Source organism: Odocoileus virginianus, chromosome 15, assembly GCF_023699985.2.
Source record: "Odocoileus virginianus isolate 20LAN1187 ecotype Illinois chromosome 15, Ovbor_1.2, whole genome shotgun sequence".
Classification (NCBI taxonomy): domain Eukaryota; kingdom Metazoa; phylum Chordata; class Mammalia; order Artiodactyla; family Cervidae; genus Odocoileus; species Odocoileus virginianus.
In genome coordinates, this window is record NC_069688.1 from 51,286,010 (window position 1) to 51,302,464 (window position 16,455).

Sequence of the window (16,455 nt, forward strand, 5' to 3'; positions counted from 1 at the left end):
GCATTTGGTCAAGCATTCCTTGAGTGTCTCTGGGTGAGATTAGCATTTGATTTGGTAAACTGAGAAGAGCAGATTGCCCTCCCTCATGTGGGTGGGCCTCATCCCGTCAGTAGAAGAAGAGAGAATGATGCTGACTGCTGAGCTGGGATGCTGTTCTTATCCTATTTTCAAACTTGAACTGCAAAATCAGCTCTTCTTGTGGTAAGATGTGAGAGACAATTCTGCCTGCCCCACATCCAGCAGCCCCAATTCTTACTCCCTTGACAGAAATGCTCTTTTGGATGAAGACATCACATTACCAGGACTCTATTTAGAAAGCAAATAAGCACAGAAAAAGAAGAGCTGTTACTTTAATATCTTGGCATGGATTCATCCCCATATGAAAGCGGAGAGCAAAGGAATGGGACCTGAGATGGTACCATTTACGATGAGGCAGAGGGAGAGATGCCGGGGACCAGCCCTGATGGGACACAGCCTTGGGAAGTTGCACAGAGTCTGACATCAGTGAAAGCAGGAGGGACAGGGAGCATATGGAGGACAGGGCATGGGGCGGGGCAGGGAAAGAGGTCTTAGAAGAAGTCAAGAAAAAGTCAGACCCCTCTGAAGGTTTGGGCACTGGATGAACATTCCATCAGATGGATACTTGTGTTACAAGGCTGGCTGTGTTCCTGTTTCTCCAGGCCTGGGACCAGAGACTCTTATCAGCTCTCCCCTCCCTTGGCCTCTCCCACCTCCTCCTGATCTCTCTCTAAACACTGCTGTTTTAAATTTCCTGTTGCTTGGATCTAGTCTTCACATCTGGTTCTGCCCACAGGTCCTGAGGGCCATGACAGGACGGGGGCTCCACCTTTCTGCCTGGTTCCACCCTCAAGAGACCTCTCACACCTTGAGAATTGTGTCTTGTAGAGTGTGCATGATCCCTGTCCTAAGCCTCATGTAGCTTTCAAGTGATGCACAATTAAATAAAACTCCTGGCTCTCCCTTAACAGACTCCTAATCTGCTCCTATCCAAGGTCTATTTTGGTTACAACTAGCATTCCCATAGTGGATTGGAGTTGACTGAAACATTATTGTGAGCTATAATCCGGCTGTCATCCGATACTCAAATGAAACTGCTCGAGCAAAGATCACCAATGACTTTTACTGGTTGTTATTGCCAAAACCAAAGACTCCGCTAGCCACTGCAGGAGACGCAGGAGATGTGGGTTCAATCCCTGGGTCAGGAAGATTCCCCTGGAGGAGGAAATGGCACCCCACTCCAGTATTCTTGCCTGGAGAATCCCACGGACAGAGGAGCCTGGAGGGCTGCAGTCCATGAGGCCACAAAGAGCTGGACACGACCGAGCAACTGAGCGCGCACGCGTGCACGTTGCCAAAACCAAGAAACACAGTTCGTTTGTTGTCTTGGTGTTCTCTTTGCTGCTGATGCAATTATTCACATACCCCTGCTTTTGTTACTCTCCTGCCTGAGTTTCCATGCACCACTCTATGCTGGTTCTCCTCGGCAGGGTCTCCTCCGCCCCGTAAGCCTTCTCCTCACCTCGGTAAGTGCCCCACTTCCCTGAAGAGTGAGCATGTGACGCAGGTGGGCCAATCTTAATACCAAACCTCTCTGTCCTGATTGGTTCAGAGATGGGTCACGTGTCCCAAATCAGGCCAATCAGAGTTTTTCGCCAGCATTTGCTAATGAAGCTGGCTGGGACTACCTTCAATCAGTCACTTTTGTTCTGTAGCAAAGACTCTCAAAATCTCAGTGGCCTGTGACACAGTATTTATTTTCTTGCCAATAGTCCACAGTCAGATGTGGCAAAGGTTGCCTCTGGGTACGTTTCACAGGTTTCTTTATTCTCTCTGGACCAGTGGCTACTTGGGACACACTCTTCTCAGGACAGGGCACCGAGCAAGCAGAAACATGTGACGTTTCTTCAAGCCTTGGCCGGAACCGTCACACTGTGACTCTGTCCACACTCCCAAAGCAAGTCATGTGGCCACATCCACAATCACTGGGAAGACACCTCTTGTGGGAGGAATTGCAGGGGTTGTGTCATACAAATATCCCTGCGAGTAGAGGCATGAAGAACTGGGAACAATAGTCAGTCTGCGGCATTCCTTACCTCTCTGAACCCAGGCTCTAAAGATGGACACTGGGAGCTGCCCCCCTCGTGTGAAGCAGATTTGAGGATGAAACCTATACCCAAAAAATCAAGTTCCTCGACCCAGTGGTCTGACTCCATCCCCCACTTCCGAGATATTCGTTATGAGCTATTGAATTTCCCCTTGAATTGGGATTCTATCATTCACATGCCAAGAGGCCTGGAAAATATAGTCCCTTCCCTCTCAAGTGGTCCTTCTGGGCCTTGTGTTCTGCACTCAGCTCTTCTCTCTCTAGAACAAGGGTCAGCAAACTACAGTTCATGGGCCAAATCTGGCCAGCCACCTGTTTTTGTGAATCACTTTATTGCAACACATCTCCATGCACTCACTAATGTATTATCTGTGACTGCTTTCACACTATAGTATCAGAAGTGAATAGTTATGATAGTGGCCATAGAGTCCACAAAACCTAAAATAGTTACTATCTGGCCCTTTACAGACAAACAGTGCTGAGCCCTACCCTAAAAAGTGGAGGCCATGTGCTCTCCTGGTCAGTCTCATTCACCTGCAAGCTGATAAGTCCCAAATCTATCTCCCTGGCCCTGACCTCACCTTGCATCTTGGGATAACTCTGTATACCCCTTTCTGCACTGATGCCCCACAAGCACCTCTAATTCAGTAAGTTTCTGACTTAAACCGAACTCATCCCTTTTCCCCCCAAATCAGCTCTTCCTTCCAATTTGCATCAGCAATGGTGCTGGCTTGGCACCCAGCACCCAAGCTAGGTTCTTCCTTCTGCCTTCTTCCCCTGCCCCATAAACAGGTTGCTCTGGTTTTATGACTAAACTTTTCTTAAACTCTCTCTGCTTCTCTCCAGCCTTTCTATATATCCTCACTTGAGCCACTGCAGTCTTCTCACTTTTCTCTTTATCTCTTTATCTCTGGTGTTTTCCACCTGTCCTTCCAGCAGAGGCTCTTTTACACACCAATCTTGTCCTGCAGCTCTCTTATCTAAAGTTACTCCATGGCTTCCATTAAGAATCAAGTCCAACTTTAATAAACCGATGTGTGAAATTCTGAATTTCCTGGCCCTGCCAGTATCTCTATCCTTATTTTAGGGTACATTTCATCCCACCTGAGACTAACATGAAAACGTACAAACTATGCTGTTTCTTGCCTCTGGCCTTTGCTTATGCTGTTCTTGCCCGCTCACCCCCTACCTCTCTCATTTATTTGGCTAACTCGTCCTTTGGGATTTCAACAGACATCATCCCCCTCTAGGAAGCCATCTCAGGCTTGCACCTGCCTTTCCAAGCTAAACTGAGTGCATCTTCTTTGCTCTCTCCTAGCTCCAGGCAGAGGTTAATCCAAGTTTATCAGCTTGCCTGCCTATCTGCTCACTACAGTGCAAGCCCCAGGGACAGGGCCCACGCTTCATTCATCCTTGTGTCCTTGGCTCCTGCACAAAGTGTTTGGTGAACTGAACTGAACTAAAGGATGTTTTTCACTAGCATCGAACCTACCACTGAATTTCAGTACCTACCACTGAATTTTTGCAACAGTCTTTGAGATAAATGTTATTATTTTCACTTTATGAATGAAGAAACTGAATTCCAGAGAATTTGTCCAAAACCATGTAACTGATAAAGAGCAGAAGACTGAAGTGAAATCCAGGTCTAAGGACCCTGAACTTTTGGAAACTTTGACCACAAAATTGTGTGCTTTCCTGAATTACTTATAAAATATACCATAGTATATTTTACATAGAAATATACATAGAGACATAAAAACATACATAGAAAGTTATGTCATATTACACATAAATGTATATCTTTAATAATAAAATGAATGACCGTGCCCAGTTTAAGAAATAGAACATTGCCAATACCTTTGAACCACTATCCAAATTTTTTCATTCCCTTGCTTTTCTTCAAATGTTCCCACATATGGATGTACTCAATGTATTGTATTTCATCATATAAATGTATCAAAGTTCATTTGCCCACTAATTTTGTTGATAGACACTTGAGCTGTTTCCAGGTTTGTTTGCTTGTTTGTTATTACAAACAGTCCTGTTATCCTTGTATATTTCTGCTATCCACACACAGAAGTTTCTCTGGGGTATAAGAGTGAAATTTATACATGCACCTTTGTCTTTACCAAACAACATCCAATTTCCAGTATCTATGGCATCGGCAATGAATAGGAGTTTCTGATGCTCCGTATCTTCACCAGCATTTGGTCTAAATGCTTGTGTCCTTCCAGAACTATTATTTAAAATCCAACCTCCCCAAAAGGGACTGGTATTAGTAGGTGAAGCTTTAGGAGGGGAACCCTCATGAATGGGATTAATGCCTGATAAAAAGGCTCCAGAGCGATCCCTAGCCTCTTTCAATTCACCATATGAAGGCACAGCAAAAAGGTGCTCACCATGAACCAGCAAGAGGGCCTCCCTGAATATGACCTTGCTGGCTACTTGATCTTGGACTTCCAGTCTCCAAAACTAAGAGCAATAAATTTCTGTTGTTTATAAGCTACACAATCAGTAGTGTTCCCAAATGTACCAAGATATTTTGTAAATTAAAAAAAATTTTTTTTTCTTTTGCCAAACCAGCAGGTGAAAAATGGTTCTTATTGGGATTTTAACTCGGCTTTTCCTGATTATTGATGACATGGAAGCATTTTATGTGTTTATGAGTCATTTGTATTTTCTCATGAAAAATGCCTATTTATATTTTTTGCCCATTTTTCCACGAGGCTGCCTGATTTTTTTTGTTATTTAACTGTTATTTATATTTTCTGGATGTGAATCCATTGTTAATCACATATGCAACAAATAAATATTCTTAGTTTGTGACTTATCTTTTTATACTTTATGGTCTATTGAGGTATAAAAGTTCTTAATTTTATTTTAATGGTATGTGTCCATTTTTTCCTCTGTGGTTTGCATTTTCTTCCCTTTGTTTAAGGAATACTTCCCCATCCTAAGGTAACAGTAGTATCCAAGGTAATAGTTGGGCTTCCCTTGTAGCTCAGTCAGTAAAGAATCTACCTGCAATGCAGGAGACCTCGGTTCAATTCCTGGGTCAGGAAGATCCCCTGAAGAAGGAAATGGCAACCCACTCCCGTATTCTTGCCTGGAGACTCCCATGGACAGAGGAGCCCAGTAGGCTACAGTTCATGGAGTCGCAAGAGTCAGACATGACTTAGTGATCAAACCACCACCAAGGTAATAGTAAACACCAGCACTTAGTGAGTCTTTTCTTTCTTTTTTATAAGATTTTTGGGGGGGTTGATTTTACTGTTTTTTTATTTTTCTTTTAAACTTTTTATTTTATATTGGAGTATAGCTGGTTAACAATGTTGTGATAGTTTCAAGTGCACAGAAAAGCGACACAGTCATACATACGCATGTATCCATTCTCCCCCAAACTCCCCTCCCATCCAGGCTGCCATGTAACATTGAGCAGAAGTCTATGTGCTATACAGTAGGTCCTTGGTGGCTGTCTATTTCAAACATAGTAGTGTGTACATGTCCATCCCAATCTCCCTAACTATCCCTTCCCTCGGTAACCGTAAGTTAGTTCTCTAAGTCTTATCCATTCTTCTGTCAATGGACATTTAGGTTGCTTCCTTGTCTTGGCTATTGTAAGCAGTGTTGCAATGAACACGGGTGCATGTGTCCTTTTGGACCTTGTTTTTCACTGGATAGATGCTGAAGGGTGGCATATATTTATTTATTTGTTTCTGCTGGGTCTTAGTTGTGGCATGCGGGATCTAGTTGCCTGACCAGGGGTTGAACCTGGCCCCTTGCATTGGGAGCTCAGAGTCTTAAGCATTGGACCACCAGGGAAGTTCCTTACTGAGAACTATGTTTCAGTACTCTTAACTCCCTTTCATGGATGATGAATGTAAGACACAGAGAAATTAAGCAACCTGATCACTGTCACACAGTAAATAAGTGGTAGAATAAGAATGTGACCATCTGTCTTTAGCATTTGCACTTTAAAGACTGTTTATACTGTCAACTGTAGAGATCATCTGGTTAGTTCAAAAGAATTTGGAGATTTACCTTTCTCATTATTTACTCTGAGGTTGTCATTTGTATATGATGTAAGAGACCTGAATTAATCTTTACCCTAATATCTACCTTATCCCCATAGACATTCATCAGTAGTGAAAAATTATCATTGACTGACTCATGCTAAAGGTGAATTAAAAAAACAAAACTATTTTGTAGAGGCTATAAGCAAGTGATCCTAGGCAAGGTGGGCAAAATGTAACCCTGCTCTCCAGGTTCACAGTAAAGTCCAGCTTCAAATGATGTGGCCCCAGAATAGAATCCTTTGAATTAACTGAGGAAGGCAGACCGCCACTGTTCCAGCACTGAGGACAGGAGGTTGATCAAAGGCTTTTGGCATCTTGTAAAGTGAACAGAACAGCCCCCGAAGAAACCCTGCAAGAGGCACAGGCCATCACAATGCCCGGAACAGCCTCCGGCGCTGCCTACACTCCTGGGACCAAAATAGCTCACATGGCATTCCTGCTGCCTCCTTGTGAACTGTGTTGGAAGGAGCACTGGTCACGAATCCTTTGTTTCAACCACCCCCACACACTAGGACAGTCAGCAACTGCAGTGACATCTTGGCGTCTAGAGCAGAGCACATCACAGGCTGTATACATCATATCCTTTCTGCACCAAGTGCCATCATCCTCCAAAAGTAAAGGTTTAAAAAAAATGCCAAGAAACTGAAAATTATTTTTTATTTCAAAAATAAAATGAGAATGAGCTAAATGTAGTAGAGAATGGGGGCCAGCTCATAAAGGGTCTCCTACTGATAGACTGAAGAAGTGTGAACTTTATTGTGGCAGTGGGCACGATCCATTTATTAGTTTGCTCGTTGCAGACCCTGTGACTAGTTACAATCTGGCTGATAGAATACACTATACAATGGTTGTGCCAAGCTCTGCTAGTGATGCCCTCCCACCCCATCCTGCTTCTTCCTCACCAGCGGGGCTCACCTCCCACTCCCAAGCCTGGAAATGCCTACCAGTCACTTTCCCAGCCTCCCTGGCATGTGATCCAGTCCTGGCTAATGGGATCGGAGAGGGGGAGGCAGCTGGGGGGCGGGGGAGGGTGGGATTCTGGGAAAGCTTTCCTATCTAGTGAAAAGATGCTTAAGGAGAAAAGCCTCACTTCTTTTCTAAATGTGATCATGTTTACATGCAGTGTCTAGAGCTGCCACCACGAATAGGGACAAGGCCAATACCTCATGGATGGCAGAGCAGAAAGATGGAGGTGACAACGTGATAGAACCGCACAGAGCCCCCCTCCCACTGGAGATAACAGATGGTCATTGCTTAAGCCACTTTTACTTGGATATTCTGTTACTTGTACCCCAAACCATCTCAACTGAAAGGAACATTAATAAAGTCACCAGTACAAAGTAATATAACGTCATAGGAAATATTAAAAATAGACACTGTTCCCTTCAGATACTTATTGGAAATAAATGAGCTGCAAAATTGGAAATAGTTAGCTACCATATTAACTGTTCACTGAATATTTTGAGTACTCAAGCAGGAAACTACAACTTCAGAGATGTCTTGTCTTTCCTTTATCTGAAATGTTGTGTTGTTTTTTTTTCCTCATTTTATTCTCTCATTTGCACATGTCCCTAAGAACATTGAAAACCTCCTAATTCCCTGCTAAGCAGCAATTCTCTCCTCTTGTAGGTCTCTCTCTCATGAAGTCAGGGCAGTCAAAGCACCTTATATAAGAAGACTCAGCATGGTGCCAATGAAAGAATCACAAGTTTCAGGGCAACAATAAAGAATCAAGGAATTCCCAAGGCTAGAGGGACCTAACATCACATGTAGTAACTCAGTATTATTTGAATACAGGTAAAACCAGAACATCTGGTTAGAGTTCCATAGGCCCATTATGAATCATCTCCCCACCTAAATTGTTACACGCAGTGGGTGGCAACTTTCCAGCAAGTCCTTCTGGTTCCATCGAGGGAAGCCCATCCAGTCCCAGATACACACCGGGGTCCTCCAGGAGAGGAGAGTCCTTCTTTCCTTCTAGGAATAACTGCTAAGGTTCTGTCAAGTGTTGGCCCTGAGATGTAATCTCTCAGATCTTTATTCTCTTGTTGCATATAAAATTTGCTGGGAACTCCTGAATTTTCCATATGCAAACAGTTTTAAAAATATAAGTGAGAAACTCTGCATCTGAGATAGAGAGCTGGATTGCCAGCTACCGAAAAAGGTGGCTGCTTTGGGTTGCCAACAAAGGTCTGTCTAGTCAAAGCTATGGTTTTTCCAGTAGTCATGAATGGATGTGAGAGTTGGACTATAAAGAAAGCTGATGGAGAAGGAAATGGCAACCCACTCCAGTATTCTTGCCTGGCAAAGTCCATGGACAGAGGAGCCTGGCGGGCTGCAGTCCATGGGGTTACATGACTGAGCATGTGTGCACGAGGGTGGAGGGAGATGGGTTGGTAGCAATAAAGTGGTAGAACTAAAAAAAAGAAAAAGCTAGCTGAGCACCGAAGAATTGATGCTTTTGAACTGTGGTGTTGGAGAAGACTCTTGAGAGTCCCTTGGACTGCAAAGAGATCCAACCAGTCCATCCTAAAGGAGATCAGTCCTGAATACTCATTAGAAGGACTGATGCTGAAGTTGAAGCTCCAATACTTTGGCCACCTGATGCGAAGAGTTGACTCATTAGAAAAGATCCTGATGCTGGGAAAGATCGAAGGTGGGAGAAGAAGGGGACGACGGAAGATGAGATGGTTGGATGGGATCACCGACTCAATGGACATCAGTTTGAGTAAGCTCCGGGAATTGGTGATGGACAGGGAGGCCTGGCGTGCTGCATTCCATGGGGTCGCAAAGAGTCGGCCACGACTGAGCGACTGAACTGAACTGAATGTCTCCTTTCACTCCTGTTCACTTTAGTTTTAAGTGTTGACTCAGCGCCGCTGGGGTTGGAAGCGCTTTGACCTTGAGCGCATCCCAACCCCGACCGGCACCGACCCCGCGAGCAGAGAGGGGCTAGTCGTGAGGCCTCTGCGCGCCCAGGCCTGGCCACACGGAGCTGCGGGCCGAGCCGAGGCGAGCCGCCCCGGGAGGCCGCAGCGCGGGGAGGCCCCCGGGGCACCTGGCGCCTCGCGGGGGCGGGAACCAGGTGGCCCGGGCGCGCCCGCCTCGCCCGGACACGGAGCAGGAAGTGGCTCCGGCGCGGCCTCCGCAGGGCGCGCCTCCTCCGCGGCGCCTGGCGGGTGCGGCCGGGCCGGGCAGGCGGCCGGAGCCCGAGCCCCGGCGAGCGGGCAGCTAGCGCTCATGGAGGCGCCGGCGCCCGGGGACCCCCGGACCGCCGCCTCGGCCGTCCTGGACGAGCTGGCTCGGAACTTCACGTACGGGGCGCGGGGCGCCGGTAATGGCTCCCTGTCGGGCGCGTGGTACCGCCGGAACCAGGTAAGGGCCGGCCGCCCCGCCGCCCGGTGGGGACCGGGTTGGGGCCGCCCTCCGGCCGACGGTCCCGAGGACACCGGGCTGCCCACGTGGGCAGAGCTGACCGCAGTTTCCACACGTGGACCTCACTGCCCCGCGTTCGGGAGAGCGGGGAAGCCCTGGGCAGCCGCCCCCGGGAGTGGGTCACACAGGCCGGCGGTTCTGGGCCTCTGTGTCCCCAGACATCCCGCCTCTCCAGCCTGAATTCACCCTCCCTGGCGTGTGGGGGCAAACCTCCTCCACCCATATTCACCCCCAGGATCGTTTCACAGTTGAAAACATGAGTGAGACTGTATTCTCAGAATCAGAGAACTGATTCAAGGCCACCAGATAGCACCTCTGTGCAGATGCTCTGAGCGTGACTGTGTGTGTGTGTGTCCCCAGTGTAAGCTCAGCTCCTTCCATTTCCGCACAAGGAACACTGACATTCTCACGTTGCAGTTGCCAGACTCTCTCCTTGCTCACAGACCCTGTGGGAAAACGTCGTCAGCCTCAACAACGCCCATGTACACTGGAAACACACATTTAACAAGATCAAAGGGGATTGGAGCTGCCCATTTATTTCAGGCTTGGTTTAAGAGCAGGAGGAAAAAAAAAAAAGCCCTTCCTCTAGCCACATTTATATTCTTTCAGGAAAGAGCAAGTGATCTTGATATGGTGGATTATTCCAGGCTCCCTTCTGTTTTCATAATGTGTTACTTTGTTCTTGTTCTTTAACAAATCAATAGGTCTTTTTATTTTACAACAGTGTAATTATAAAATATCTGTTGTTGGTCTAAATCAGGGGCTTTAACCACTAATCAAACACCTGGAAGCCTTTATGCTTGCCAAGTGTTTTGAATGTTAGTTTCTGAAATGTTAGAATTTTGTTTTCAAAAATTTAACTCAGAAGATTATTTACTTATATAAAGACAATAAACGTGCCCACCTTATTAGTTTTCAACAGAGGAGAGAATGTCACTTTGAGTGTGTTTTACCACAAAACATACTAAAACAGGAAAAATGAGAGGACACTGAACCTGTTGTATTCCATTTCTCCTTCCTTCTACCAAGACTTACAAAGACTGCTTTTCATGGCAAGTTCTTTGAGCATATCTGTTATACTATGCTTATGCTAGCTTGTGTTATAAAGCATATTATAATATGCTAATGCTAGAAGTAGTCCCAATAAAAGTTGACTGATTTTTTGTCTTTTTGGTAAAGGAATTAAAGAGTTAGTAAATGTGACCTGAGATGGCATCATCCAAAACAGGAGAAAACATTGTTTGCAGAGTGGAAACCTCTGTAGACATTAGTTTTCTTTAATGCTTCCTGGAATTCAAGATTGTCTTGGCTCTCTGACACCAAACATAGCTTATCATGTGACATAAATGTGAAAACTTAACTTTATGTTTGCAAGGCTTAACTTGCCTTTGACAGTATAGGTTTGTACAGGTTAGAAAGAGTGTATCAGGAGTATGCTAATTGCAACTACTCAGCTGACACCTGAACCATAGCTAGTTTGAGATAAGACTGTATCAACTTTTCCCATTATTATTCAGATTTAGGCTATCTTATAAGATTGTGGTATTTTATTGGTTGCATTTGTTTTTAAGCAAAAGTAAAACTTGAATTTAAAAAATTCATTCAGCAAACATTTTATTGAGTGCCTTTTGTGCTGAGCAGGCCAGTAGAAATAAAATGGAATCTAATTTTTCTTTTCTTTTTGGACATTAGCTGATTATGTACTGTGCTTAAGCCGCTCAGTCGTGTCCAACTCTTTGTGATCCCATGGACTGTAGCCTGCCAGGTTCCTCTGTCCATGGGGATTCTCCAGGCAAGAATACTGGAGTGGGTTGCCATGCCCTCCTCCAGGGGATCTTCCCAACCCAGGAATTGAACCCAGGTCTCCCACATTGCAGGTGGATTCTTTACTATCTGAGCCAGGAGGGAAACCCTAACTGATTATAGATAGCTGCAAATGGGAGTGCTTCAAGAAAACAAAATAAGGGATATAAGTTTAGGACTTCCACACTCAAAGTTAACCTTGACGACTGGATGGTGGTTTAGTCGCTAAGCCGCGTCCGACTGGCGACCCCATGGACTATAGCCCACCAAGCTCCTCCCTCCATGGGATTTCCCAGGCAAGAATACTGGAGTGGGTTGCCATTTCCTTCTCTGGGGGATCTTCCTAACCCAGGGATCGAACTCCGGTCTACCTGCATTGCAAGCAGTACTCCTGCGTTGTTGGCAGATTCTTTACTGAGTGAGCCACCAGGGAAGCCCTGATTACTGGATAGCCAGAGTTTACTGAATTTTATCACTACTGAAATATTTGGACAGTGTCTGTTCAGTGATACTCAGCTCTCTGTGTTTTTTCACGAGATAACCATCAGATCTGATAAATTAACCTTACTCACAGAAAAAGAGCAACTTCCCTGAAACACATTTCAGGTGACAGATGAATACTTAACAGTGCCTTCTTAGAATCAGTGGCATCTAAGGCAAAGATGTGAGTGGTTTTAGAGGAAGAAATCCCCAAACAAGTAATAAGTGGGAGTTCAGTGGGGAAAGTATTCTAGGGAATCAGGGAAGCAAGGCTTTTGCCCAGTCTGCGTTACTTAGGCATCTGACTATATAAGTATAAATCCAACTAAGTTCTGCAAAGGTATTCTCTTTATGTTTGATCCACAAGTTTTCAGTATAAAAAGACAATGCTTCTAAGATGATTATTGAACTCCCCACTTTGTACAAAGCATTGTGGAATATTCAACATAGTCTTTTGACTCAAACTCTTCCTTCCTTCTTGTTATTAGATGCTTGGGGAAACAAGCTATTTAGGTAACTCTAAAGCAAGGCAGTATGTTTTAAGTGTCATGTGAGGGATATAAAGTCCTTTGGGAATTCAGAACAAGGTGGCTTTCAGCAGGGGCCATCAGGAATGTTTTCCAGAGAAGTGCTGTTTGTGGACACTTAAAGACAGAGTTTCATTAATGAGCGTGCACAGATGGAAGGCACTCCAAGAAAGGAGAAAGTCTGGAGACAAAGGAGCAGCCCACGTGGTCTGGACAGGTGCCCTTCTGAACATCTTTGTATGTAGAGTAGAAGTCAGTGGCCATTCTGGTTGCAGTGGAAAACTGACCATGACTGGAAAGTGGAAGGACAGTTTCAGGTCTTACATATCAACATGAGTTGCCTTGAAGGACAACGGGTTAAGATGTTTGGACTCTATCCGGTAGACAGTGGGGAGCCATTGAAGGTTGTTTTGTGAACAGGGAGTGAAGCAATCAAAGCAAATGCTGCTGCTGCTGCTGCTGCTTCTAAGTCGCTTCGGTTACGTCTGACTCTGTGTGACTCCATCGACAGCAGCCCACCAGGCTCCTCTGTCCCTGAGATTCTCCAGGCAAGAATATTGGAGTGGGTTGCCATTTCCTTCTCCCAAAGCAAATGAAAGACATTTGAATTAGAGTTAGCAGTGTGAAGGAGCCTCAAACAGGCCAACTGTGGACTGAATCCAGCCTGTAGATGTGTCTTGTGTCAAACTGCACAGAGGTTTAAAAATGTTTAATACATTGCCAACATTTAAAAAATGAGTATGTAAGGTTTCAAATTTCCATGATCTTTTTAAACATCAGAAGTGCTAGCAACTTGGCCCTCTTCCCCACGTGATAACTGTGAGGGGGGGTTCACAGCTCAGAACATCTGTGCTCCCTACTTGGGCTGTCTTCTCTTTTACCTACTGACCCCTGTAGGCACTTAATTTGCAAAAAGCGTCAGAGGCTGTTGTCTACTTTCTGCTGTCAACTAGCTCAGTGCCTGTAGGCAAGTCACACTGGGCTTCAGTTTTCCTTGCTGGTAAACTTAGGCTTAGAATGAAAGATCCACAATCTTTTTCATGTTATCTGGTTAAATAAGTGCCAATCCAGCAAGGCTGTAAAGGGAATGGACAGGAAAGGATGAACGTGGGAAATATTGTAAAGGAGGGGTTTCGTGACTGTTTCTTTAAGTTTATGCACGTTGTTAAATATCTAAATTCGCAAAGATACTGTCAGAAAGGTTTCTTCTGCACAGGGTGAAATGAAGAATTCAGATTTTTTTTTAATGTCCTTTGTTTGAACTTTTGATTTTCAATGGCTTGAATTTTTAAAGTCAACATAAAGGAAAATTGATACATCTTGGCAGGGATGAGGGGAATGGAAGAGACTGACATTTGTTATGCATTTGCTATGTGACACTTTATAGCTATTATCTCATTCGAGCCCCCCAACAACCTTGTAAGATACGTATTATCCTCACTGTTCATGTAAGGAAATTTGTGTTAAATAACTTGCCCCCAGATCTTACAGCAAGTAGGTTTAACTGCAGAGCTATTTTTATTCCATGCCTGAAGGCCATTGCTTAGAAACTAAAGCTTGAAAAGAATGTGGTAAGAGAAAATGAATATGGCTTGTCTCCCTGGACTAAAGAAAAATCACATTGGGTTTTATAGTGCCCTTTTATTGATTTTGCTTTGCTACCATTTATCTCTTTTCTGCTGGTCACTGCATCTGATTGCCTCTTAGAGACAGAAAAGTGTCAAAACTTACAAATAACCAAAAGGCGAGGTGGAGGTTACTGGTCCTTTCCATTTCCTTCCCAAGAAAAGCCTCTTTTTAAATTTTGTTTATACTTATTGACCTTTTTTTTTTAACCTTCCTTATATAGCCAATGTGGCATTTCCCCTTTACCAGGTTTTTTTTCAAGATGTATGTACAATATAAGGCAGCAAAAAGGAGGAAGGAAGAAATCAATTACCTCAAAGGAACTGTGTCAAAGCTTTTGTGACCATTATCATCATCGTAGTCATCCCATGGTCCTTAATTGAGGAACAGATTCTTAATGCTGTCGTGAATTTGTCACACCACATGTTTGCATTTAAATCTACCTTTCATTCCCACTCTTTGTGACCCCACAGGCTGTAGCCCACCAGGTTCCTCTGCCCCCGGGATTCTCCAGGCAAGAATGCTGAAGTGGGTTGCCATTTCCTCCTCCAGAGGATTTTCCCAACCCAGATATCGAACCTGTATCTCCTGCTTCTCCTGCAGGCGAATTCTCTACCGCTGAGCCACCAGGGAAGCTGATTCTTACGAACTAGTTATAAAGTTGTATTCATGCGGTCGGCTAAGTTCAGGCTGTGGGAAACTTCACCAGTTTATGGGTCTGTGTGGCTCAGTTTCTTCGCAGATCACTTTTACAGGGGAAAAAAGGGGGAGAGCAAGGATAGAGATTCTCCTTGCAGATTAAAATGCAACTAGAAGATGTATTAGACAAAAAAGACAGCCTCCCTTCACAGTGTTCGGTGATGTACACTTCTGTGGTGAAACCGTAAGGAAAAGGAAGAACGTGATTGCCTTGAAGGCAGACCAGGGTTTCCTTGCGGAAGGGAGAGGCTGTGATGGGATGAAGCAAAGGGAAGGCTTTGGGGGGCACCCTGTTTCTATTTCGTGATCTGGATGCTGTTATGAGGGTGTTTGCCTTATAATAATTCACTTTAGTAATTAGTTCATCTATATCATTTTCTTTGAGCTTGCCTGTATCTATTATATTCTACAGTTTAAAAATTTGTAAAAATATTATCAATGCTACAACTGTTCATCTTGGACGTTTTATCCAGATAGTGTGGGAAATGGTATGCTGTATTCATTTTGTTTGCTTAGGAGAATTATTTAAACAATTTCTTTTTAAAGTGTTGGTGATTGTTCAAATTGGCATTTAAGAGTTTACCATGGAAAAGATGACTTGCCTCTAAGCTACCCTTTTTGTTCTAGGATAGGGTGTTTTAAAAAGCTCGGCCTCTTTACTAGATGTGTTGGCAATTTTCTTAATTTCTCCAAATCTTGACTTTCTCTATCGAAATGGGATAGCAATAGCAATAACACTACATACCTTATAGGACTGATGTAGGAATAAAATAAGATATGTATATCAAATAGTTAGCAGTGCCAGACACACAGAAAGCACAGAATAAACACTAGCTAGGGACTTCCCTGGTAGTCCAGTGGCTAGGACTCCTTGCTCCCAAGGCCCAGGTTCAATCCCTGGTCAGGGAACTAGATCTCACGCGCCACAACTCAAAGACAGCTAAGACCCGGCACAACCAATTAAAGGAATGTAATCTGCAAAATTGCTTTTTAAAACTAGCTATTATTAGAAGTATTAAAATCAACCTATGTTACAGGAAGTATCATAAAATATATATTTATAATGATTAGTCATTATTGAACTTCAGTCAGTTCAGTTGCTCAGTGTCCGACTCTTTGCGACCCCATGAAGTGCAGTGTGCCAGGCTTCCCTGTCCATCACCAACTCCCAGAGTTTATTCAAACTCACGTCCATCGAGTCGGTGATGCCATCCAACCATCTCATCCTCTGTCATCCCCTTCTCCTCCTGCCTTCAATCTTCCCCAGCATCAGGGTCTTTTCAGATGAGTCAGTTCTTCACATCAGGTGGCCAGAGTATTGGAGTTTCAGCTTCAGCATCAGTCCTTCCAATGAATATTCATTCATTGATTTCCTTTAGGATGTCCTGATTTTCTTTAGGATGGACTGGTTGGATCTCCTTGTAGTCCAAGGGACTCTCAAGAATCTTCTCCAACACCACAGTTCAAAAGCATAAATTCTTCAGCACTCAGCTTTCTTTATAGTCCAACTCTCACATCCATACATGACTACTGGAAAAACTGTAGCTTTGACTAGATGGACCTTTGTTGGCAAAGTAATGTCTCTGCTTTTTAATATGCTGTCTAGGTTGGTCATAGCTTTTCTTCCAAGGAGCAAGTGTCTTTTAATTTCATGACTGCAATCACCATCTGCAGTGATTTTGGA

At 44.3% G+C, this 16,455-nt stretch overlaps 1 protein-coding gene across 1 annotated transcript in view; it reads left to right on the forward strand.

Moving 5' to 3' along the window:
• Positions 1–9,317: 9,317 nt before the first annotated feature.
• Positions 9,318–16,455, forward strand: part of NIPAL2 (NIPA like domain containing 2) — a 76,777-nt gene continuing 69,639 nt past the window's right edge. Inside the window, exon 1 of the mRNA XM_070477351.1 lies at positions 9,318–9,576. Within this exon, the coding sequence (XP_070333452.1) occupies positions 9,442–9,576 (135 nt within the window). The 5' untranslated portion in view covers positions 9,318–9,441. The remainder of the gene's footprint in view (positions 9,577–16,455) is intronic.